At 52.1% G+C, this 25,954-nt stretch overlaps 1 protein-coding gene across 6 annotated transcripts in view; it reads left to right on the top strand.

The window, feature by feature from the left end:
• The window catches only part of VDR (vitamin D receptor), a 55,861-nt gene that overhangs the window by 4,048 nt on the left and 25,859 nt on the right, over positions 1-25,954 (top strand). Inside the window, exons 2-3 of one of the 6 annotated variants that reach the window (XM_033436471.2) lie at positions 17,118-17,201; positions 20,076-20,223. In XM_033436471.2, the coding sequence (XP_033292362.1) occupies positions 20,078-20,223 (146 nt within the window). In that variant the 5' untranslated portion in view covers positions 17,118-17,201; positions 20,076-20,077. Of the gene's footprint in view, positions 1-17,009; positions 17,202-20,075; positions 20,224-20,247; positions 24,064-25,954 lie in introns of those variants that run through there. The other 5 variants (XR_004485589.2, XM_033436466.2, XM_033436470.2 and 2 more) reach the window with 5 other exon arrangements.

Here is a 25,954-nt window from a genome sequence, read left to right as displayed (position 1 = left end):
TCCCGTGCCAAGGAATAGACCAAGCTGTCTATTCCACAGTCTTTGCCACACAAAGTCCCCCTTCTGCACAGGGCAGGGGCCTGGTCCTGAGCATGGTGTAGGCAGCTGCACCAGTGAGAAAGTGGAGTTTGGGCAGGACCCAGCAGCCGGTTCCTGGGAAGCTGCTGCCTCTCATTGGCCTTCTGATGACAGGTTGAAGCTTTGAGGTGTTATGCGAAGTGTGATATTCTAGGCCCTGGGAGGCACCCATGAGGCCCAAAGCTTAGCTGGTGACACATCCAGTGTGTGCCACCTGCTGGCACTGGAGTTGTAGCTCCAGGAACAGCTGCTTACTGAGCACTCAGCCCAGTGGTACCAGGTGCTGGGCCCCAGACGCCGCGTGCACTGCCCCCCAGGGCTGTCACGGCTTGTGAGATGAGAACCACCACCATGTTTGTTTTACAAAACTGGGGAAACCGAGGATTGGGGAGGTAGAGCCATGTGCCAAGGTGACACAGCTGGTGAGAGGGAGCGTCAGGACTCACACTGGGTCTATCTTAACCTCAGGGGACCCTGCCACCTCTGCCCTTACCAGGCGGCCGCAAGCATTCAGGGCCTCCTTACACATAATAGGCCTGCAGAAATGTCCCTGAGCAGCAGGCTTAGATTACGTAGCAGTTTGAATGAATTGACCTGGGAGCAAGTTCAGTTTGTCCAAAGGTTACTCTGGGGACAGTGGCCTCTCAGAGGAGACTCCCTCTGCCACACCCTCAGGCCTCGGTGCCTCTCTGGCAGTCTTGGGTACCTCACTTGGGTAAAAACAGCAGACAAGGGCTTCCCTGGTGGCGCAGCGGTTGAGAGTCCGCCTGCTGATGCAGGGGACACGGGTTCATGCCCCATTCCGGGAAGATCCCACATGCCACGGAGCAGCTGGGCCCGTGAGCCATGGCCGCTGAGCCTGCGCGTCTGGAGCCTGTGCTCCGCAACGGGAGAGGCCACAACAGTGAGAGGCCCGCGTACCGCAGAGATTGCAGGGATCAAAGAAGACTTGGGAGGTCTGGAAGGCGAATAAGAAACTCTCAGTTTCAAACAGACCACATCATTGATGACCTTCTATGTGCTAATTGCACCAAGGAAGAAAAGGCCATTGTCCCACCGTCCAACTGGGAGCTATTCTCACCTTGTTTACCTCTTCCTCTCCTGGCTACCCCTTAAGGAACACTCCCCAACCTACCCACCTGGAAAGAGAAACAGACTCCAGCCTCACCTGACGGCCTCTGCCAGGCACTGTGCTGATCACTTTCCTTGTCTCCTTTAATCTTCCCAGCTTTCCTTGGGAGTAAGTTACTAGTGTTCTCTCCAGCATGCATATGGGAAACGCAGGTTTAAAGAGATGCAGTAACCTGCACCGTGCTGTAAAGTGAACCCATGACCACAGCTCTCCGCTGTGTGCCGGTGATGGGCCTGGCTGTACAAACCACTCTAAGCGCCAGAGCCAGAGCCTGGAGACACGTAGAAGGAGGAGAAAACACTGAGCCAACCCCTCAGCTGGGGTTCCCAGGGTTTCTTGGTAAATGACTGAAATTTTAGAGAGTGCTATTAGGAGCTGTGCTAGCCGCCTTGCAGAATGGGAGAAACGCTGGTTTTGAGTTAGACACACTTAGGTTTAAATTCTGGCTTTGTGTGTCACTTTGTAAGGTTTAAATTCTGGCTTTGTCACTTTGTAGCTCGTGACCTTGGGCATGTTTCTTAATCTCTCTGAATCTCAGTTTCCTTATCTGTAAACTGGGATAAGAATAACTCCCTTGCAGTGTTGTGTGAGGATTAGAGATGATACAAGTGGAGCGCCTGGTACGATGTAAGCCCTGGAAGAGCTTGTGCAGACAGTCATTCACTAGATAGGCGCTGAGCACCTACTGTGTGTCAGGTTCTATTCAAGACACTGGGAATTTAACAGTGAAAAGAAAAGACTCTTTCAATTGTTTTCAAATTTCGTAGACCAGAAACTTATCATTTCTGAGAGGTCCTTTTAGAAGCCAGGAATGGCTAAACTCAAATTCAGTAAATTGATTTCTCTTTCTGTTATTTGTTAGCTGATGAGCTTGGAAAACTCGTTTAGCTTCTCCAAGACTCTATTTTTTTAAACTGTGAAATACATCATACACACAAGAGTACACAATAGGCCTATGTATACATTAAAGAGTGGTGTAATATATCCTGACCCACCACCTAAGTTCGGAGTGGAACGTTTACAGAAGCTTAAAAGCCCCCTTTCCTCTTCCCAGTTGCATCCCCTTCCTCACTCTCCACCACACTGTAACTAATATCATGAATTTTAGTTAATATTGCCTTGCTTTTCTTTGCAAGTTATCATCTCTGTATGCTTTACAAAACAGTGTATTGTTTAGTTTTACGTCTTTGGAGTCTACCTACACGTGTGTTGTCTGCGATGCACTTTTTTCACTCAATAGCATGTTTCTGAGATTCATCTGCTTCGAAGCACAAGCTGTATTGCTTAGTTTTCAGTGCAGTGTCGAATTCCGTAAGAATATGCCACAATTTGTGCACCCTTCCTCTTGCTGATGAACATCTGGGCTGTTTCCGGTTTGGGGCTATCATGATAAGCTAATACTGCTGGGAAGATGTTGTGCTTGTCTTCTGGTGCATGTGTAGCCTTTTCTCTAGGGCACATACCTAGGAATGGAGTTGATGGGTCACACGGAATTCCGTTTGGCATTACTCTACATGTCTTCCACTGTGACTGTGCCAAAAACACTCCTTTAAGTAAACACTCCTTTAAGATAAAAGTTCCCATGTTCCCCATCCTTTTTAACACCTGGTATAGACTTCATTTCTAAAATGAAAAAGTTGTACTAGATGAGTTTCTTTTTTTTTTTTTTCTCGGTACGCGGGCCTCTCACTGCTGTGGTCTTTCCCGTTGCGGAGCACCGGCTCAGCAGCCATGGCTCACGGGCCCAGCCGCTCCACGGCATGTGGGATCTTCCCGGACCGGGGCACGAGCCCGTGTCCCCTGCATCGACAGGCGGACTCTCAACCACTGCGCCACCAGGGAAGCCCTAGATGAGCTTCTAAAGTCTCTTTCGGCTATAATAAGTGTATCATTCTTAACCTCAGGACCTGGTTTCTGGCTGATGTGTGGTGCACAGGTGGCCCCGTAAATGCCACAGCCTGACTCTGAGGCCCTTTGCAGGGTCCCCAGGTGCGGCTGAAGCCCTTCCTCACCGGGCTTCCACCGACAGTGGGTGAGGGATCCCGTGGCTCTGCATCCTTCCCAACACTTGCTGTTCTGTTCAGTTCAACCGAGAGGCTGATGTCAGGGCTGAGAACATACCAGGTGCTCAATTAATACCCACTGAATTGCATTTTTGCCAAATGGATTGGGAGGGATGTATATTTTCCCTGAGCATTGATTTTAAGAACAAGATATGCAAGTATCAGAATCAGGTATGTGCTAGTTAGTTAACACATGTATGTGTTAACACGTGTATGTGTTCACACACACACACATGTATGTGTTAGCTAGTGCTAACTAGAGTGCTGGGGCTGGGGACAGGAATGGGATTTATGTCTGTCTTGGGCTTCTTGATCATTTGAAGCTCCGGGTGAGGTGAACCGAGGTTAGTAGTCTCCACTGACCAATTGTTCAGAGTCTGGCCTTGAAATTTGACCCTCTGGCTTGTCTGGTTGGAGAGCAGGGGGCGTCTGGAAGATGGGGTGAAGAGAACAGAGGAGGTGCCGAATAGGCTGGGCAGAAGTAACTTCCCACCTCTGGCAGAAGTTTGGAAATTCAGAGCCTTTTGGAGCAAAGACCTCTGCCCCGAAGGCGTTTTCCAGCATCATCCTGGCCAGCCTGGAACCATCCCATTCCCCCTCCACTGGCACCAACTGCGGCCACAGGAGGAGGTGAATGCCCACAGAGAATCCCCTTCCAAGAGTTGAACACTCTGCCCGGGGGTGGAGGGTACCGGTTTGAGAGGTGTTAGATATACTCAGTGTCCTGGAAGCCGGATAAGCAGCCAGCTGCCCACCCACCCAACCACCCACGGGACAAAAGAATGTGGCTGGTCGGGCAGTCGCATGGGCCACCCCAGCCCACAATCCCGTAATTACCCATCGAGTCTGTGCCTGTCAGCTCCACGGGCAGGCGAGCGCCTCTGCCCTGGGCCTTATCTTGGTGACCAGGCCCATGCTGGGCTCAGCGGCAGGGCCTCACCTATCCTTCAGCCACTTCTACCCCCAACTCTGCCCCAGTGTCTCTCTCTGTACCAACCTTTGACCCTTTTGAAGCTCGCATATCATATAATAGCTGATAATCATAATAAACCAAAAGGTTACTATAACTTAATATGTTCCAGGCACCGGGTTAAATGTTTTTCGTGCATCTTCTCATATACGCCTCTCAATAATCCTATGAGGGAGGTAATATTGTTATCCCCACTTTACAGAAGAGGAAACTGAGTTTGAACAAGTTAAGAGGCTAAATTTCTTGCCCAAAGCCATCGAGCTCCCAAGTCAGAACCAGAACTTAAATTCAGGTCTTTCTAAGACCCGATGTGGGGTCCTTCTTCGCCTGCCACTGCCTGTCCTGCCCTGTGTCCTGGTCCTTCAGCTCCCCAACCCCTTCCTGTCTGAAGAGGGCTGGAAAAAGAGGCAGCAGTTGGTGCCAGTGGAGGGGGAATGGGACGGTTCCAGGCTGGCCAGGATGATGCTGGAAAACACCTTCAGGGCAGAGTTCTTTGTTCCAAAAGTCTCTGAATTTCCGGACTTGTGCCAGAAGAGGGAAGTTACTTCTGCCCAGCCTATTTCGCAAGCTTGCCAACTTCTTGGGTGCCATGATGTTGAGAATTGGGGGATGGGCTGCCTCAGGTAAAATTCCATTATAATGAACGCCATCTAAGATCGGAATGACTTGGTTAAAATGGAATTATTTTAACCTGGGTGCAGTGGAAGAACTCAAATATGCAGCCTGAGAAACTAGAAATGACATGGAGTTGATTCGCCCTTGAGAGTCTCCTAAGGGAGGCTCTGGGAGTGTTTGGAGCCTAGGAGAAGGGTCAGATGCACCCCAGTTTCTCCTTGAATGCCAGGCTCCCCGGTGGTTGGGCAGGACTTGGAGGGAGCAAGGCTGTGACTGTCCAGTTGTCCATTTCCCCCACTGTGCTGTGAGCCCCTGAGAACTGCTCTGAACCCCGTCTCTGAGGTGTCACCACTCCACACAATACCTAACTCATCATGGATATGCTCAGTAGATGTCTATTGGGTTGTTTTTTAGGTAGACCGGGTCCCCTAAGCTAGAAAAGAGAGTTGGAGGGCAATCGCTTCGTGTGACTAAAACATCCTTAAAAATCTGGACTGCAGCTCAGATGAATTGAACCAACTGTGCATAGTAACAAGCGCTAACACTGAGCAGGTGCCATGCACCAGGCCCTGTGCTGAGCACTTTACATACATTATCTCATTTAATCCTCAGATGAATGAGGTAGGTATTGTTATTTTTCTCATTTGACAGGCGAGGGAACGGAAGCGTAGAGAGCTCAGGTCATTGGTTCTGGTCACACCTCTGGCAGGGAGGGAAGGCAGGGTTGGCACCCTGGCAGGCTGCCTCCAGAGCCTCTTCTCTCAAGTGTCTCCCTCATCACAGAGCTCGGCTGAAGCTGGGGGCTTGTTCCGGGAACGAGGGCCAGGTAGGTAACAGTGAGTGCAAACCCTGGTGGGATGGCACAGGCCTGCTCTAGAGGGACAGCCCCGCCTCAGGCCAGCAGGGTGGCCACTGGAACTGCAGCACAGTGTGGCCAGATTATACAATATTTTTAATAGGAAGCGGGACATCCAGGTTTTTTCCAAAAGTCAAATCTCTCTCTTTTTTGGAAACACTGACAGCCAATTCAAAAAGGTATAATCACTGGTGGTGATGGGTAGGGGTGTGACAGACAGAACTCATTCATGGTCAGGTTTAGCCTGTAGGCCTCCTGTGTGTCCTCTGGTAGTTTCGTTCCTTTAAGAGATGACTGTTACCTGGAGAGGGACCAGGAAAGCCCTAGTGTATATAGAATTCCTTACTAAAGGCATGAATGATTCCTCTCCCTGGGTACCCCTCCCATCGTGTGATAACACTTTACAATGCAGAGTGTTTCTTTCTAGAGAGTTATAATGAAATCTTTCAGTCTGATGATAAAAAATAAATCCTCCCCTTTCCTCCTCATCTTTCTCTCTCCCTCCCTCCTTCCTTCCTTCCTCCTTCCTCCTCTACTGTGTCTTCCCAGTCAGATATTTCCCTATAGATATTAGAAGGAAGGTCCGATGTAGAAAAATCAAAAGGAAACTAACAGTCAAAGAAAGGGTCTCTAGCCCCCGCCCCCCCCTCAAAAAAAAGTGACATTTTCGGATTGGGCTCGGTAGGCAATGAATGACGCTTATCAGGCCGGGTCTGAAACCCTCACGGCACTGTGGGCTCTCCCGGGCTGTGAGGACCTCATGCTGTCAGAGACGGGATCACGGTCCATGTTATACTTCAGAATGTTTTTTCACAGCTTTCCCCTTTACGCCTGAGAACAGGCCTCCCTCTCCCTCTTAAATACCTGGGAAAATCATTGTAAACTGATAACTAACATTGGTATGCAGTATAACAATTTTATAACACACTTTTTTTTTTATCTCAGCTGATACAACATTCCTGTGTGATAGGCAAATGGGTGTAGAATTCCCTTTTGGAGGCTTGATACAGTAGCAATGTTTAATTCTTTTCCTTCCATTCCATGAGAGACCCATAGCCAGGGAGGACTGAAACCTGGTGCGCGGGGAGCCCCTGGCTCCCGCAGGCCTTCCCATACCTGCCGCCCTCACCCTTCACCTGGCATCCACAGGTGGGAGGGTAGGGGGGAGAGCTGGTAGTCCGGAGCCCCTGCCTGAGGTCTCCACTTCCCTGAAATTCCCGCTCCAGGGTGAGTGTGGTGTGGGGCACGGGGAAGGCCCTAAACCAAAGGGTGGCCCATGGCCAGCCTCCTCTCCACGCCCACCCCGACTGCCTGTCACCCTGAGCTATTATTCCCCAAGCTGGGCAGAAAATAGCTCACTCAAGAGAATTATTTTTGTCTCTGTTAAACGTCAATCCTGGATTACTGAAAAGCCTGGCTGCAGAAGTGTGTTTCAGGACAGGAGGAGTACTGGGAAAAGTGGTGAGTCGAGGAGCAAAGGGGAGGCGGTGGGTGGAGGGGTACCACCTCTTCCCCCAGGGGCTGCGATGGCCACAAGCTCTGGCCTTCTTCCCTAGGAAGCTGCTCATCAGGCTGCCCGACCAGCGGCCACTCCAGCTGACAGTGTGCAGCCTGCCCAGCCAGCTGGAGTGCAGTCCACTCACAGCTCCTTTGATTGAGTGCAGGCCCTGAGCTGGTCCATCAGATTCCTTCCCCAGGGATGTTTGCCTCTGCCCGAAGGAGTGTTGAGTGAAGGGAGTGGAAATTCTGTTACCTGGTGTGGAGGTCCAGGCGGGCAGCTGGGGGGCTGCAGACAGCCAAGGATGTTTGCCTCTGCCCGAAGGAGTGTTGAGTGAAGGGAGTGGAAATTCTGTTACCTGGTGTGGAGGTCCAGGTGGGCAGCTGGGGGCTGCAGACAGCCAAGGAGGGAAAGAAGTTGTTGCTCTGGAGTATAGACCTCCTCCCCCTCTTAAATACCTGGGAAAATAATGGTAAACTAATAACTAACATTGGTACGGAGTATAGCAATTTTATAACACACTTTTTTTTTTTTTTTTTTTTTTTTGCGTTACGCGGGCCTCTCACTGTTGTGGCCTCTCCCGTTGCGGAGCGCAGGCTCCGGACGCGCAGGCTCAGCGGCCATGGCTCACGGGCCCAGCCGCTCCACGGCATGTGGGATCTTCCCGGACCGGGGCACAAACCCGTGTCCCCTGCATCGGCAGGAGGACTCTCAACCACTGCGCCACCAGGGAAGCCCTAACACGCTTTTTTTTTTAATCTCAGCGGATACAACAGTCCTATGAGAGGATTGTTGGAGACCTGGTCTCAGCTTCTCCTGTACCCTGAGGCAGCATTGAATGCCACTCTGTGTAGCGAATCTGTCCCATCTTTGCCCCTGGGTACCAAAGAAAAACAAGGAAGAGGAAGATAGCCAATGGGTAGGGTTTAGTTTGGAGAGGGTTCATGGGTTAGGACAAAGGCCACTACTTCCTACCACTTTGTGGCCCCAGGGAAGAATCTTCCAGCGGTTTGGCCTGAAACATTGAAACAAGAGGGTTATCTTCAATGATAGCTCTAAGGGGAAGGCTGTGCTTGTGTCATGTCATGGGCCAGCAGTGAACGTGGACGTCTGGACCCAGGGTAGGGGCTGGCGTGTGCCCACACATGCAGCGGACTTCCCACACATGTCCATGGCGCAAGTTGTTCGTGACCATAGTGGTTGGTGCCCTTAGAGGGATTCCTGGCAACAGGGAAGTGACCTTGTTGACTGGGAGAGAGGAGTAAGCTGAGCGCGCTGGCGGACGCAAATGTGGGGAGCTGTGGGTCCTGTGGTAAGGCAGCTCTCCCTGTGCCCGGCAACCGCATCTGGCCACCCTGGACAGATTGACGCATCAAATAAGGATTGACTGGGGACGTGCCACTGAATTGTTCACAACTTCCATCTGCCCTTGTTGAATCTTTTTTTCTTTCTTTGGGTTTTCTCTCACAAAAAGTATGTTTTCCTATTTAGCTGGGCAGGATTTTCCAGAATTCTCTCCTCTACCTCTCCTTTCCAACTCAATTACTGATGGAATAATCCCAGGGGAAAGCATCCCCCCCCAAAGGAGAACAAGTGGTGTGCACCAGTGCGGTAGAAGAGGCCCACTGCCTTCCTGACCTGGGGGGACCTTTCTCCGTGAGCAGTTGGGAAGGAGGCCCATTTTTACTTCCTTCACAAATCTCAAGGTCAATTCTGGTTGGAATGGGAAGCTGAATGGAGTCTGAAAGTCTTTGGTTGCAAAATATCATTGCAGTAATTTAAAATTCCTGGTATTCAAGACTCAGTGTGTTTACGAGAAGTACACTCGGTAGAGGAAAGAATGGAATTTACTTCCGACTGAAATGAGTGTGGTCAGTTGGTTTCTTTCTTTCTTGCGTCCCCTCTCTCTCTCCAGCCATATGGAGCTAGTTTCTCCACCTCCAAACGGCTCTTTCCTTTTTGCCTCATAGCCTTTGCTCACATGGTATCACCTGCCCGGACCCCTCTTTACCCTTCTCACCACTGCCATGTTAAACTATGGTCCCTTCTGTCTCAGTTGAGGTGCAGAGAAGTGACGTCCTCTAAAGAGCCTCTCTCCCTCTCCAAGACCAGGCCAGGTGCTCTCCCACGTGCTCCTGTCACACCTGTGCCTACCTGTATTGCAGTGCGGATCTGAGTTGGAGATTCCTGTTTGTCTCCCTCAGTAGACTGTAAGCTTCATGAGGGCCGGGTCCCTGGGCGGCTCACCATGGTGTCTCTGAGTCCTAGCATACAGCATGCCACATAGTCAGTGCTTAAAACCAGGCAGGGGTCACCATCGTAGATAAGGCATCAGAGGCCAGAACCAATACCCAGCACAGTGTGAGGCCAAGAAGAAATGTTGTGGCCTCCTCGGCCCTCCAGTATGGTCCCCAAGAAGAAATCTACACGGCACAGCAGGACGGCTGGAATTCTGACCAAACAGAAGCCCTGGAAAAGCTCTATTGGGGAAATCATTCACACAGGAACTGAGTAGCGGCTTGCGGGTGTCTGCTGCTACCCTCTAAAGTAAATGGGAGCCTCCCCACTTGGCCTCTTCCTGAGAAGCCTCATGAATACGTGAGAAGTGTTCACCTCTTCACTAATAATGCAGAAGAGAGACAGGATGCCTTTGGGTAAATCAGCCCCTTATGGGACTGGAGCCGTCTGGTAGAGAGTTACCCCAGCCCCACCCCTCTCAGAGGACCCTGGGATCCCTCAGGGATTCTGACACAGGCCTCAGAATCTATCCTAGGATAAGTGAATGGCTTTCCAGGGCTGCCAAGAGCCAGGGTGGCTGCAGCCCTTACTGCCCCACCCCCGGCTCCGGGCCCCTGGCCTCTGCCAGCCTTTCCCATCACTCTGCCTTCCAAGGCCTGCTGTGGTGGCCGTGAATGGGGCGAGGAAGTGCCGCTGCCCTGACAACCGAAAGGGGGCGCCCCCGGGCTGCTGAGCAAGGTCCCACGAAGGGGAGAACAGATGCCCTATAAGCCCTGGATGCCGGAGAAGGTAGGAAAGAGACTCATGGGGTGAGAGAGGGAAAGGACGCGCTATGAGCAGAAGCAGTGAGCAATCGGTGGCACCTTGGGAATCACGGCCTCATCTTCCTTGTGGAGAAAAAGTCCAGATGTGTAGCCCAGCTTCTCTGCTTGTCAGGGAGAGATTAGAACCATCCATTCTCCCTACCCCAAGCAGCCGGATTTTTAGGAGTCGCAGCCAATGGGTGGGGTCGTCCGTTTTCTCCCAGTTCGGCAGACATGTGGCTCTCTGGGCAATGTTTGGGGTGGAGCCTCGGGGATGGAGAACAGGCTTCCTGGCCTCCACGGCACATCTCTGGGCCCTGAACTCTCCGCAACTGTACTAACAACAGTAACCGCTCTAATAATGAGAGCGAACATATAACGCTCCAGTGTGCCGGGCCCTGTGCCGAGTGCTGCACAGAGATCTTGGTCCCCATGACCACCTGTGACCTGGGCACTGTCATGTCCCTGTTTGTAGATGAGGACACAGGGACGGGTTCTGGGGGAAGCTGGACAGTAGTCAGGTAGCCAAGGGTGTCAGGCGAGGTGATTGTGGAGGTGAGCAAGGGATCTGAGGCCAAGGATCCCGAATATCTCGCTTGGAGTTGGCAGGACCTGGGACTTGGGTACTACCTTTCCCACAGTGCAGGAAGAGGCTGAGGGATTCAGACATTGCATCGATCCCAGCAGGCGTAAACCTGGGCCTACATGAACTTGGGCTGGGGACCAGCAGTCAGAAAGATGCTTAAGCTGGGGAGAGGGTCATGGGGCACTAAAAGCTGGCCTTGGGAATCGCTTGGGAGAAAGCTCTCTCCTGTTGTCCTGGGGCCATTTTCTTTTTTTTTTTTTTTTTTAGAAAATCAAGGAAAATCCCATTTGGCCATCCGTTACATCAGCAATCCCAGGGGTTCAGGCGTCCCCAGAGGAGGGCTAGATGTGCTCTCCCTGTATTCTTGGTCCTTTCCCTTTGGGCTGCCTCAGTTTCTACTCCTTGGTCTCCAAGTCACTGAACAAAGAGCCTCCTGTCCCATCAACTTCCACCTGTGGCAGATGCCCCAGGGAAGTACTCCCACCCTAGTATCCCAGGAAAGCCACCCAGAGGAGCGAGATACACCCAGGCCAGGTGTATCCTGCCTCCCTCTAAAATAGTCCCGGTCTGTCTTGAGTCCGCATCCATTTTTTCAGGCCAGAGAAGCCGGATGTGGGAGCCGAGTTGGTCAGGAAGGAGAGAGTGGGTACCCCTCACCCACCACTTTGTTTTTCTGTATTGCTTGTAAGGATGGAGTCAGTGCTGGGTGGCCTCACTGCAGTCTGCCTCAGGGCCTCCTCGTGGCCTCTCCACAACTCCCCTCCTCTGAAGAATGAAATTCATGCCCCCTCCCGTGGCCTGTTTCTCTCCCACCTCACTCTGTTCCCCTGGGAACCTGCTCGGGCTGGTGATGAGAGGTCTTGGGACCTGGCCAGGGTGGGGTTGGAGAAACATCCTCCCTCCTTGTGTGGCCTTTGACAACTCGCTTCCCCTCTGGTGGCCTCAGTTTCTTCTGCTGTAAAACCAGAGAGATTGGGCTGCAGCTACAAATGGGCCGGTTCCTTATGCTTCACCGGCCACTGTCACTGCCCACGCTTTCCGGCGGGGACAGGGCATGGCCTGCCTGTTACCTGAAGAACAGTAATCAACCCAGAAATCTTGTTGACAAAGCTGAGGGCTGAGTTTCCACTGGAAAAAGGCAGCTTGCAGGAATAATTGTTGTTGATAAGAAGCGGAAATATATCTAAGTAAGCTATGTATCTCCTGTCCCACTGCCTAGAGCTTCGTGGGTTCCTGCCTCTGGGTTTTGCTCAGCTCCAGGAAGCTACCAGTACTCCCAAGAGTGACAGGACCATCTGCTAAGAAAGAGCCTTGATGAATGGCCAGTAGAGTGGGAGTCTGCAGCATGGCTTCTCTGGAGTGACCTGCTAACCCGTGACACCGTATGGGGTGTCAGTCCGTGACGTTTACCAGGTCCTCAAAGGCGAGGGATATTCCCCAAGAAGTTAATTAAGAAGCGCCTTCAGGGGTAAAGTTATTCCTGAAACTGCTGGATCACCAGCCACTTAATTTCCCATCCTTCAGTCAGTCGTTAAACAGTTTGGTCCACCTCAGGTGTGTTCTTAGAGCTGCAGTGCTGGGGGCCAGCCTCCCCTGGAAACAACTGAGCCTAAGACAGAGGCGGCAGGCTGCCTTGACAGAAGTTACTCACACTCTTCCACAGGGCCCTTTCCTTGGGCTGGAAACTTCTCTCCAGGTGAAGCCAAGGAGGCAGATGCTGTCCGCACTCACCACCTTATTCACTGCCCTTGTGGGAATCATGATCGTACCTGGGACGTTTATGAGGTCTAAATCAAAGTTAAATGTAGCCAGGCTAGCTTCCTGTGCTTCTCCCCGAAACCTCACTCGCATCATAAACTTTGTACATTTATTCTATCTTTTCATGACAATTTCCCAGCAGATGAGGAGTGTGCTTCTTTTTCTAATGTGTGTGGTAGTATCACATGGTGGCCCTACCAACCCCTCCTCCGGAGACACTGTGGGAATGGCCTAGTAGATTCATCTTAGATGGCTGTGGAGAGCTGGTCTAGGACCAGTGGTTGAAAACTGTAGGGGCTATTTCATCTGTGCATAATGAAGAACTTTCTAAGCATAGAGCCATCCAAAGAGTGTGGATTACCGTGGGAGATAGTTCTCCAACAGAAAAGATATCTAAGTCCAGGCTAGAAAACTGGCTAGAATATTATAGAAGTGATTTAAGATGGTTGGAGTAGGTGGTGTTGAGTTTCCTTCCAATCTTGAGATATTCTGAGATGACTGGTATCCACTGGGTTTTACTTTGGAAATTGTAGTCTTCAGAAAATAATTTCCGAATGTTCTCAGCCATGTTTAAAGTGTGTGTGTGTGTGTGTGTGTGTGTGTGTGTGTGTGTGTGTGTGGAGGAACTGGGGAGACAGTGGGGAAAGAAAGAATTGGGCCAAGATCTAACTCTACAGTACACTTTCCTCTTTCCTTGCCCTCATTTCCACTCTATCCCCCCTCAGCTTCTTCTGGGAAGTAATGCTGAGACTTTCCTGGAGAAAGAATGTGGGCTTATGTTGGGGATGGTGAAGAAGGAAGAAAAGGCATCACCTCAACTGGCCATGATACTGCTGTGCCTAAGTTATGCTAGGATAAAGAGACAGCAAGTAAGAAGTTGGGTAGGTCATACAGCGTTCAGCACTCTATGGGCAGAGTTGCAAGGATGATGAAATGAAAACAACAAGAAAAGGGCGTGCACGCATAAGCACGTGTGCACTTGTGGCTGGCATGCTCACAGGCCCATCCGCTCCAGAGAGAGCCCAGCGTGTGGTTGATTCCATGTGGGCCAATTTTAGGAAGAAGAGGAATTTTCTCCCCCTCTGCTGGGAAATCACTTAGCTTTGCATTTCTTTCTAGAAGGAGAGGGAACTTTGAGCTAATGTCAACAATTAGAAAGCCCGTTTTGATCAGTCCAGTCCCAACCGTGCTGAGGGAGGCCCCTCTCCTGGGCTCTCAGTCCCCACAAGACCCAAAGGGGCCACATCACTCCCACCCTTCCTGCGCCTTAGCATCTGGGGGTCAGTGGGCCTCACCTGTTACTGGGAGGGCTGGGGAGAGCGCTCAGTGAAGGAATTTCACTTCCTGAATGGTCTTAAGGCCTCATCATGATGGGAATTCAGCCTTGGAGTTGCATACTTTCAGAGCTAGAAAAGACCTTAGAAGTCAGACCTCTGTCTGCCGCTTTGTCCTCCTAGAGTCACAGCTGTACTGCCCTCAGGACTCCGAAGAGGGTCTAGTGAATGCAGCAGAGTTAAACTGAGCCCTGTAGCACACTTCGATCCTTGTCTTGCTGGGGCTCTCCCCAGGACACCCTGCAGTCCCCACCCTACAAGACTGTCCTAGGTGAGACTCTGCCTGGGGATGCCCATGCAGCAGAAGTCACTGGAAGTTGGGGTGTCTGTTGTGTGAGCTGACGGGCAGATGTGTGGGAGAGGCAGTTGTGGCTTCGATGACTGGAAGGAAACACATTATCTCCTCATTTCTTGCTAAAGCAAGGTCAGGCCTGGGGTCAGGCTCAGGCAGGGTTTTTTTTTTTTTTTGGCTGTGTTGGGTCTTCGTTTCTGTGCAAGGGCTTTCTCCAGCTGCGGCGAGCGGGGGCCACTCTTCATCGCGGTGCGCGGGCCTCTCATTGTCGCAGCCTCTCCCGTTATGGAGCACAGTCTCCAGACACTCAGGCTCAGTAGTTGTGGCTCACGGGCCTAGCTGCTCCACAGCATGTGGGATCTTCCCGGACCAGGCCATGAACCCGTGTCCCCTGCACTGGCAGGCGGACTCTCAACCACTGCGACAGGCAGGGGGTTTGATGTAGGATGCTGACCACGGAGGAATGGAAGCCAGGGGCTTTCTGCAGAGCTGAGCTGCTACCCCTCTGCTTCTCTGAGGCTCAATATTAGGGGTTTGGGTATTTCTAAAGCAGGGCAGGAGGGGTTGGCTCTGGGGACAGCCCCAGCAAAGGCAGTGGGATGCTCTTATACTCAGAACATGAATTGGGGGTGGGGGGTGTATGACGTGGCAAAGTGGGTGGTGTTAAGCTGGGGGTTTTTCCACTTGATTTTTTTTCACCCTGTGTCTTTGCCCCACTTTCCATGCACTTGGACCTACAGGCTAAATCTAGGACAATCTTTCCTAAAAGGACCACCCAGTAGTGCAAAGTTGCATGGGGAGGAGAGGCCCATCTTTTGAATGGGGTTTTCCCAGGTAAGAGGGGTTGGCTGGCAGAAGAGATATCCTGGCTGATTTGGGAGCCTTGGAAGGAAAAGTGCCACGACGTTCTTCCGTCATGACCTGGGGATTGCCATGTCTGTTCCTCCCTGACTTAGTGGAAGTGAAGGGTGTCCAGGGCACAGGGTGAGGAAATGACTGAGTTATCTCCCTTAGGAAAAGTAGAGCAGAGACTCGGGGCTCAGCTGCCTCGGTTCAGATCTGGGCTCCAAAGGCAATCGTCTCTGTGCCTCAGTTTCCCCATGCCTAAAATAGGGGTAATAACAGTACCCGCCCGCGAGGTTGTTGTGAGGATTAAATGAGTGAGGGTACAGTGCCCGGCGTGAGTATTAGCGCCTGTGCTGGTGATTATTGCTGGGATGGGTTGAGTTGGCAGGAGGCAAGGGCAGCCCTTGGCTGTTGTGGGCAGCCAGCCTGTCCTCGTTGGGTCCCTGGCATCACCACTGGCCTGGCCGTGGGACCCTGGGCAAGTCCCTCAAAGTGCCCTACCTGGAGTTTGGTTTTGCCATCTGTAGAATGAGACTGCCCCTCACCTCACAGGACTGTTCGGAGGTTACATGAGCTCCCGGGTGGCACATAGTAGGTACTCAAACACCTTCTCTTTAAGCTCAGGGCTGGTAGGCTACCTGGATCTCAGGTCTGACTTCTAAATATCTTAGGGGCTGAGAGCAGGAAAGCAGTGGTCCTTTCTGTACCCATTTGGTCCTTACCTCAGCCTTCCTGAGGAGCAAGCAGGGAGTCTGGGAAATTGCTAAGGCCATGGGATAGCATCTAGAAGAGCCCGGTTGGCTGGGGGGCCGTGGGCAGTACAAGCAGAGGGAGCAGAGGAGAGCCTGGCTTGGAGGAAGTGGCCACACGTCTGTACCCTGCAGGTACCCCTCCTCCACCCACGGTGCTTGGGAGTGGGCCAGCCATGTTCACGTTATCTCAGCAGGGTCCACTGACACTTTCCTCAGTTGTTCCTTGGGGGTGGGCAGTGCCTGAGGGGCTGGTAGATGGGTCAGTGGGCTGGCAGTCTTAGGACTGCGCCCAGGTCTTGGATACCCCTTGGGCTCTCCCCTTCTCTGCCTAGTCGGGCCACTAGGAGGCAGTGAAACAAAAGCTGGGGGTCTGAACATTCCCCACATGGAGTTTGCCTGAAAGGCCTTTGCCAGGGTTCCGGGTCAGGCACCTGCATATCTATTATCTCCCCAGCCACTTCCTATTGGCGTCAGCGAAGGGAGGAAGTGTGTGTGTGTTTGTCTGTCTGGGTGGGCAAGCAGCACTGAGTGTGGGTGGAAGTGGGAAGGGTGAAATTCCACCAGCCCCACCTTGGTGACCCATCACGCCACTAAGACCCAGAGTCTGGACACTAGAGTCAGCCCACCGTCAGCCTTCGCCGAGGCCGGAGGTGTTGAGCATGTCTGGGGAAGAGCTAAAAGTGGCAGAAAACATCCTGTTTGAAAGCAGTGCGTTGCTGTATTTAACCCCTGCAGCACCTGCCCCGCCTACACCCAGTCTCCATAGACTGCAGATCCCAGACACCTGTCTTTGAAGCTATCCCAAGAGGCCAGGGCTAACCTGCACCATTCCCAGCTCCCGAGGGGCCTCTGCCATCGCCCGGGCACCGGTCTCCTTCCCGCCCTCAGCAGCCTGCCAGGCACCCCTCTGGCTCTGTTTCTCGAGCATCCCTAAAACCCCGGCGTGGGGCCGTGGGAGCAGTCGCGCTCCCTTGGAAGAAGCCCTCCCTCCCTCCCAGCACTCTCTGCTACGCTTTCCATTTGCCCATGTGCTGGATGCCACTCCCACTCCTTCCCACTGCTCTTGCTGCCCCCGGCCTCAAGGGAGGGCTCTTCCTGGCTGCCGCTGGGCTCCCACCCCTTCAGTCCTGCCAGGGATGACACCGTATGTCTGCCCCCACCAGATCACTTCCGTCAAGTTTTCAGTCCCTGATCTGGGGACTAAAGCCCCTGGAAAGAGCCTCTCATCCTGCTTGATGAGCTCTCTAGCGGTGAGGCCAGCGCTGAGCTGTAAAGTGCTTCCCCTTTTCATTTCAGGGTCCTTTTGGTTGGAAGCGTCTGTGAGCCCTCACAGAAGGGCACCTCTGCGCTCGACTTCCCTTCCCTCCTCTGCTCCTTCAGGTGGGTGTTTCCTCCTCAGCCACAGCCTCCTGGCTTTCTGTTATCCGGGGGCGAGGGGAGGCGGGCGTGGGCAGGCGGCGGGCAGGGGGAAGAGGAGATACTCCCTTGCCCTTGGCAAATGTGGGTCGGTCCAGTCCTGTGTCAGCAGAGTCCTCAGCATCCCGCGGCCAGAGACCTGGAGCCAGGCTGATCGGGGTGAGGCCTCAGTGGGAGGGGCTTGCAGATGCCCAGGCCAGGACCCCAGGGGGCCATCCAGCATGGTGAGGTTTCCTATCCAGCTCCCAACTCCTTTCTCTTTCCTGCCCTCCACGGTCTCTGCCTGTCACTCCTGGCGCTGCCAGCTCTCAGGCCATATGTGCCTGGGACTCTTCTCCACCTCTGGACTCTTGGTCCTGGGCCCTGGCTTCTTGGTAGCAGCGCATAACCGCAAGCAGGGCTGAGTTTTCTCTCAACTCACCTGAAATTGTCCTGTTCACTCTGGGCCTCCGGCTGCCGGGTCCAGCCTTCTGTCAGGCCTAACCCAGTGCCTGGGGTCCCACCCCCGGGCCAGGAGCCTTCCTGCCATCACTGTGTTGCAGGAAGGCGCAGTTGCCCGGCTGTGGTGCTGTGTTGTTTCAATTCTCTTGCATCATCACATCTCCAGTGAGCCCAGATGATGCTGAACACTTGTTGGACGGATCTGACTGATTCCCTTCCACTCTCACATTTAACTTCTCTTTTTTCCACCAAATCCACCGGATGTTTGGTCGCTGGATGACACGGACTCTGTAGCAACATCATGATGACTGGGAATTGCATCATCTCAGCTGACCTGGGGTCAAGCCACAAGCAGCATCCTAGACAGTTTCTCTTCTTACCCCAATGGTATTCGGCCTCTGGGATCCCTGCCCACGTCTGGGTTGTGGGTGACACTCCAGGAGCCTGGAATCAGCCTGGACTTAATATGGGCTATAGGGACAGTGTTGACAAACCCAAAGGCACTCTCTTTTATTTTTAGTTGTTTTACAGTTATGCAATGTTTTATGTAGCATATAAAACAGAAAATAGAGTTTTAGTAATAGTAATAAGAATAATAAGACACTGTATACCGACCAGTCAGAGAAATGGAATATGGTTACTGCATAATACCTCTGCATGCCCTCCCCAATCTTACTCCCTCAAAAGTTTCTGTTAATCATTCCTTTGTTCTTTTTTTTTTAAAGGGTTTCTCTCTGTCTCTGCATGTGTATATATATAAACATTATCGTTTAACAAGTATCAACCTAGCTGTGATAGGGATGGGCAACAGGGTCACTATTATTACTTTAAAGTTCCCAGGAAAAGAAGAGCTGAAAGAGAAAATTAGGGAATCCAATACATCTGTCTGTGATCACGGCCCCTCTGCCCCTGCAGGACTGACAATACCTGTCCTTATCTGTCCAGCTTCCTTTGTTTGGCTTGAAGCTCTTGGGGAGATTTTTCTTTTTGTAAAATTAAGTATTTGTTTTGTGCACTTTGTAATTATAGTTGCTAGAAAACCTCAATGTTTGGGCTTCTCTGGGCCTCATTTGGAAATCAAGTGATAATAATAGTATTTGCCTCGTTGGGGTGAGATGAAGATGGACTGAAATAAGACCTTACCAGGCGTTGATGTGTCAAACCTCAGCTCAGGTTGAGAGCCTAGTCATTGGAAAGAAGCCTGGAGCTTCCCAAGGGCCCCTGGAAGCTGCCTCTCCCACTTAAGTGGGAGGACATGGCGCCAGGGTAGGAGGGGTTAGGGTGCTCGTCTCCTCACCACTGGCTTTCTCTCTTGTTTTTCTTCTGTCCTGAGGGACCCTCCTGCCCTGGAGCCAAGGCACTTAAACCTGTAACAACCCATGTGAGGACTCAGATAAAACTGGGAGGCAGCAGGGTCTGAAACCATTTCAGGGAGGCAGGAGGGACCCCAGAAGCAGCTCTGAGCTGACAGCAGTGGGGGTCAGAGGCAGCAGGAAACCAAGGCCCCAGTTTGCCCAAGGGAAGACCTGTCAGCAGCTTCCTGAGAAGGATCTCCCAAAGCTATATACTTTGTTCCCTCTATCTCTTTCCCCCCTTTCTTCAAGTGTGACATCCATCTCTAGATGATGCCTATTTATTCAAGCCGTCTCTGAAAACAAGATTAGTTCACTGTGTATGACTCACATTACTCAGAAGGACGTTCAGAACAATGTGTTGAATTGATATTGAAAAAAAAGAGAGAGAAGAAGACTGATGAATTTGGTACCAGGACCGCAGGAGCACAAGTCCTGTCCATCCTGAGCTGCAGGGCGGCGAGGGCCTGACACGATAGGGTCTGATTTGGGCATGTAGTCTATCCTCTTCCCCTCGCCCTGAAGGCGTTGGAGGCTGTTGGAGGGCCCTCGTCCCTCCTGGAGGGGACACTAGGCAAGAGAGGCCTCTGACCTGCGGCAGGTCCGCTGCTGAGGTGGAGCTGAGACCAGTGGTGTGCGTATGTTCATTCGCATAATCCTTCCTCACACCCGGTGAAGAGAAACACATTCTTCAGATGAGGACAGTGGGGTGCAAAGAGGCTGGACATCTCACCCAAAGTAGCCCAGCCTGTAGGCTGCAGGCGCAGACTCTGCTCCCTGGCACCTCGGTTCCAGGCCACGCCGCGAGCATCACTGCAGCGCCCCTCCACAGGTTTGCTCCCAACTGGGTTAGGAGCCCACCTTCTGCTCGAGGCCAGCGCAGTGTCAGGAGGGTGAGCTGGGGACCGAGAGCCACGAAGGGAGGGCGCCAAAGAATCCTGCTCCGGCCTGGGCCCCGGGGAGCTGCCCAGCTTTGCTGAGCTCCTGGCGGAAGGGCCGCCAGCCGGCCCTGGCACTGTCTCACCCCTGCCTGCTGTCCTTGCAGGGATGGAGGCGATGGCAGCCGGCGCTTCCCTACCTGACCCCGGCGACTTCGACAGGCACGTGCCCCGGATCTGCGGTGTGTGCGGAGACCGAGCCACTGGCTTCCATTTCAACGCTATGACCTGCGAAGGCTGCAAAGGCTTCTTCAGGTAAGTCCTCCCCGAGGGCGACGGGGAGGAGAGCAACGGGGTTTCCCAAGAAGAGACCCTGCGTTTTCCGCGTCTCCTTCCCTACCAGGCCCGGGAACACGCCAGCTCTCACAGCCCCCGGGGGCGACAGGGTCTCGAGGCTGTCTTCTTCCTCCTCTGCCCTCAGCTCCAGCTCGTCCTCTGACTCTCTCTGAAACTGCTTTCCTGAGGTGGCATGTAGGTCCCCATCCTTCCATTACCCCTTTACCCCGCAGCCCCCTGCACCGACTCACATGTCTGTCCTCCCGGAGCAAACCTCCTATCAGTTGATGATAACAGCTTCCTAATCCAAGAGGCCGGCATGGCCTTGGGGAGGCCCAAGAACTTGGCCTCAGAGCTTGCCTCTCCCCACCCCGCATAAAAATCAAACCATTCCCTGGAACAAGGGAAACTGCATCCCTGATTTGACCTCCATAGTTGATCTATGCCCAGATCTGCGTCCACGGCTTGCTTGTCCCAGGTTGGAAAGCCAACCTCAGGAAGCACAGGCATTCCTGTTTGGTCAGGGCCAGTTTCTCTATCAGCAGCCTTCTCTCTCCTCATGTGAGCCCAGCATTACCAGTGTAAACAGTGTGGGAAAGTACCAGAAAGGCTAGACAAAGGCTGTTCCCATCCGGAACCAGGGAGGGAGGATAGGGAAGTGATGAATTACAGGATGGGATTGGGAACCATGGGAAATTGGCATTTGGCATATGTTGGAGAGAGAGAAAGAGAGAGAGGGAGAGAGAAGCCTGCAAGAAGGTGACCAACAAAGAGCTTCTGTATAATAGTCTTGTTGGAGGTGAGTAAAACTAAGGGCAAGGCTTTAGCCATCAAAGAGAGGAAAGTCAATCAAGTCTAGAACAAGGACTCCCATTTCCCTGAACGGGCATTGAGGGCAGAGTGAACCAGAGGCCTCAGGATGTCTGCGGTGCTCTCCTCCAGCTCGGGGACCCCTGGGCTCTATATATACAGGCTCCCGACTCACCTGCCCTCTGTCTCGGGAGCTGGCAGGCCCGGAGTTTCACTGCCTTGAGCAACCGCTGGGCCACGGGCAGGGCTTCTGTGGGTGCTAACTGCCTGTGTGGCCTGGCACTGGTTGCCTACTCAGCTCGGGAACCAGACCGGCAGCGTCGCTGGTTCCAGGTCCTGTTACCACGTCTCTTGTTCCTCTGGCCTGAAGCCCGTGCTTTCTGCAGGGTGGGCCTTCCCGAGCCCAGGCCTTGTGTCCCAGGTGCCACCTGGACCCTTTGCTGCCAGGGCCTGGGGATGGGGGAGCTGCCTTCAGAGTGAAAATGGAGAAGGGGTCTGGGTGCTCGCTTCAGGGCCTGTTTCGCATCTTAAAACCAGGCAGAAATGTGTGGGCTGTAGTGCTACCGTGCCGTTAATTAATTGTCTGTCTTTGCTCAAATCTCTCGACTTCTCTATGTTTCAGTTACCCCGACCCCTCTAGTATATAGAATAAACGGAGGATTAATGAAATAACATATACAAAGGTGTTTTGAGAAACAAAGCACAGTAGAAATATATACATATTTGAGCCTGATGGGTCAATACTGATGTCCTTTGTGGAACCTTGTCCTAATAAACAGAAGTCTCTCAAGCCATCCACCCTCCTTTTGTTTTCTCTTTCGCACACTGCCTCCCAGATTTTAATGAGCAACTGTGATCCGAGCACTGGACTAGGAGCTAGGGACATGGAGACCCAGACAAAGGTCATATCTCATCAATCTGTAACCCAAACGTCTCCAGCGGCTCTCAGGGCTGTTTGGTTGATTCATGGACCCCACCCCAAATCCCCTCTCTTTCCAGGTCACCACCCACTGGGGCTCTGCTCTGAGAGATGGGACTCTTAGGTGGCTGCTTATTGGATTATGACATGTGGGAGTTCCTCACTAGAGTAGCTCTGACCCCTGCGCACCTGGGCTTGCTGCCCTCAGACACACCACTAGGTGGTGAATCCTTGGGACAGACCCATTAGGCATCCGAGTGGAGGGAGGACAGTCTCCCTCATGTCCAGAGCTGGGTGTGGGAGGTGCCCAAAGGACAGGGACGGCAGGTTTGCACCTCCAGGGCACCACGGACCAGCAGTGTGGCTTGCTGCACGTGGGCACATTATGCTACCGTAACCCAGCCTTAGCCCCTCTCTCTGAGATGCCTCAGAGTTCTGCTGCTGGCTGCTGGCCACAGCCCCCGCCTGCAAGGCCTGGCATTACCGGCAGCAGGCTGCTTTTATCTTGTTACCCTGTCCTCGGTCTACCTTATATCTTTACTATCTCTGCCTTGATGACTGAGCCAGGCTGCACTTTCTGAAAAGCCAACACCTCTGTTGTTTGGCTTGAATTTTGTTTTATAAATACACGCACACACGCACACACGCATGCACGCACCGTTGATCTTCACTGTCTGTGGAGTCCGTATCTGCAAATTTGACTACCTGCTAAAATTTACTTGTAATCCCCAAATCAATACTTGCAGCCCTTCTGTGCTCATTTGTGGGCACGTGCAGAGTGGAGAAAACTTCGAGTCTCCCGATGCGCCCGTTCCCAGCTGAGGCCACGCAAGACATCCTGCCTCTGCTTCGGCTCTCACGCTGTAAACAAGTGTCTTTTTCTTGGTCTATTTAGTGCCACCCTTTTTGCATTTTTGTACCTGATGGTGATTTCACCGTTCAAGATGGCACCCAAACCTGGTGCTGAAATTCTGTCCAGTGTTCCTAAGCACAGGAAAGCTACAAGTTGCCTTGCGGAGAAAAGACGTATTAGACAAGCTTTGTTCAGACGTGGGCTATAGTGCTGTCGGCTGTGAGTTCAATGTAATGAATCAACAATATGTATTAAATGAGGTGCCTTTAAACAGATAACACACATGAAACAAAGTTATGTACTGAGGGACTGATGAAAATGTTGTGACCAGAAGCTCTCAGGAACCTAACCCGTGTTCTCTTAGGAGCGATGGTTCAATATTTGCTGATGGTTCAATATTTGTTTGATAGAACATAACTACCTCTAATAACAAGAATAGACTGTCTATATGTAATGTCTTCTCTTCTCTTCTTTCCCCTCCCTTCCCCTACTTCTCCTCCTTTGCTTCATACAAATTCTGTTTGATATTCTTCCACTTCAGTCTATTTCAAATAGTTGTTTGAGAATTCCATTGTCACTTGTATCTGTTTGTGAAATCCTGATCCTGGGAAGGAAGGCCTCTGTCAGTGGGAGGTACTGCTCTGTGTCAGGTACCACATCCTTGAGAACACAAAGATAACACAAGTCCTTGCTCTCAAGGAGCTCACTCAACCCTACGGTAGCAGTTCTCAAGGCAAGAGCATTACTCTGGTGTCGGGTCACTGGCTATTTTCTAAGCCCTGGGGTATAAGCCCATTTGACCATTTCGTGTTTGGTTGACTTCTAAGTCAAGCTAAACCTCTCTAGAAGGTAGAGCTCTGGTCATCCCAGCGGGTCCAAGACTCATAATCAAACCGAAGTGTGATTATGGGGGTTGGTCAGTTCTATTGATCCATGGTCAGACATTAGAGACTATTGCCGGCCAATTCCTCACACACACACATATATATATAGTGATGATCTGTGGATGTGGATGAATCTCTGATCATGAATGGCTTTGTCCAGATCTTGATATAAGGGAAAGGTGTAAAGGACAGAGAAGAAAAATCAGAAAGACCCTTTTGATGAAGAGAATGAAGAATACTGGCGACGTTTAAGAGGTGGACTTGGAAGGCAAGGTTGAGAAACAGATCACCGCTTGCCTCTGTACGTCGTCTCCCTCCTCCTCAGGACACCGTGAAGCTGACATGTGCAGCAAGTACCAAGCCAACAAAGACCGTGTGGAGAAATGCCTTCTTGTTCGTGAGCCCCAAGGTTCTCAGGGACCTTGTTGATGACGGGCCTTGGGGAGCACAGGCTGGTGAGGATCCAGGAACGTGAGGAGTGTTCTGGCTTTCAGGAAGTTCATCCTGACAATATTTGCAGGAGCTGTGCTGTGAAGGGAGCAGAGCAACGGGGCAGGTGTCCAGCGACTCAAAGTGCTAAAAGGCAGTAGAGTAAATAGAGAGGGGAGGGGTGGTCGTTTGGGGCGTTCTGTGGGCACAGTGAATGAGTCACCAGGAGGTTGGTGTTGCTGGAGAGAACTTTGTCCAGGCCAGCTGGCATCTGGCCTCTCTCCATAGCTGCTCAAAGATGTGAACGGAAGAGAATGAGGGGGTCAGCTGTGGATCAGCTAAGAGTGATGTTTGGAAGCTTCGGGGGAGGAGGCCAGAGTAGTTGGAGAGGGAACGCCACTGGAGGTGTCAAGAAAGGCAGCTGGGCTTCCCTGGTGGCGCAGTGGTTGGGAGTCCACCTGCCGATGCAGGGGACATGGGTTCGTGCCCCGGTCCGGGAAGATCCCACATGCCGCGGAGCAGCTAGGCCCGTGAGCCATGGCCGCTGAGCCTGCGCGTCCGGAGCCTGTGCTCCGCAACGGGAGAGGCCACAGCAGTGAGAGGCCCGCGTACCGCAAAAAAAAAAAAAAGAAAGGCAGCTACATGGACATGAGGGAGAGGGCACATCTCTTTCTGGTCAGTGTTTTATTTCCTTAGGAAGCCAGCACTCTCCTCAGGGCTCACTGGTGTGAATTCCCTCTCGACACACACTGGGAATCCTCTCCGTGCGATGGCAGTAGAGGTGCCAGTGGAGAGGACGGCCATATGTTATCCCCTACTTCCAGCCCGCCCACCTCAGATCCTGCCTCTATCCCAGTGGCTTCTCTGTCCTACAGAAGTCCTTCAAACAGCCCCTGCTTCCTGCTCGTGGACTTTGGAGGGCGTACTTTTGACGGCTGCTCTGGCTTGGACTGAGATATGGTGGGTTCATGATAAGGACCATATCATGTAAGAATATCAGGGGCTTTGGAATCAAACAGATCTTGATTCTAATCTCAGCTTTTACACTTTTTAGCTGTGTGACATTAAGCAAATTGTTTAACTTTCCATTGCCTTTTTATACCACCTGTAAAATTGGGATACTACCTATCCTAATAGGTTGTTGAGAGCATTGGAGAGAATATGTAAAGTACTGGCAGAGAAGGCTCTCAATAAGTGGTACCTATTATCACTGTCCCTTTGTAGTGTCTGAGTTTCTGAGAACAGACAGTCCTTTCCTCTCCTCTATCGTGGAATCTGGAACACGTGTGACTTTGTGTGTCAGCAAGGGTCTCTGATTAAAGGTCCCCAAACGGAGTTAAATATCAGGTATGAGAAAGGAAGGGCTGGTCCGGGGGCTCTAGAGACCTTCACGTCAGTCAAGGACTCTGTGAGACCTGGTTGGTGCTCAGAGAAACTGGACATTGCTCGCTGTAACTCACACAAAGACTGTGGGTCTAGACATCAGGTGCAACAGCACATGAAGCAACGGTACGTTTTGAGTTTCTCTGCCTGCAGAGCCCCACACCAGGCACCCCAGGCATTGGTGTGAGATGTGCTGTTTGCTTCCAGGGTCTCGGATTCTCACTGCTTTCTTCAGCCACCCTTCAGCTCCCACTGCCCCTCCCTGCCAGCTTCTCTCCTTTCCCTTTATTTAGTGCTTACTTTGTACCAGATTCTGCTTCCTTTATTTAATCCTTACAGCAACCCGCTCTGTAGGGTTGTTTCCATTTTACAGATGTGGAAACTGAGGCATGGGCATGGGGAGATTAAGTAACTTACGCAAGGTTGTACATT

This window comes from Orcinus orca, chromosome 11 (genome assembly GCF_937001465.1).
Source record: "Orcinus orca chromosome 11, mOrcOrc1.1, whole genome shotgun sequence".
In the NCBI taxonomy this organism is placed as follows: domain Eukaryota; kingdom Metazoa; phylum Chordata; class Mammalia; order Artiodactyla; family Delphinidae; genus Orcinus; species Orcinus orca.
The sequence above is the reverse complement of the archived record's forward strand: the minus strand, read 5'-3'. Positions and strand labels throughout refer to the sequence as shown.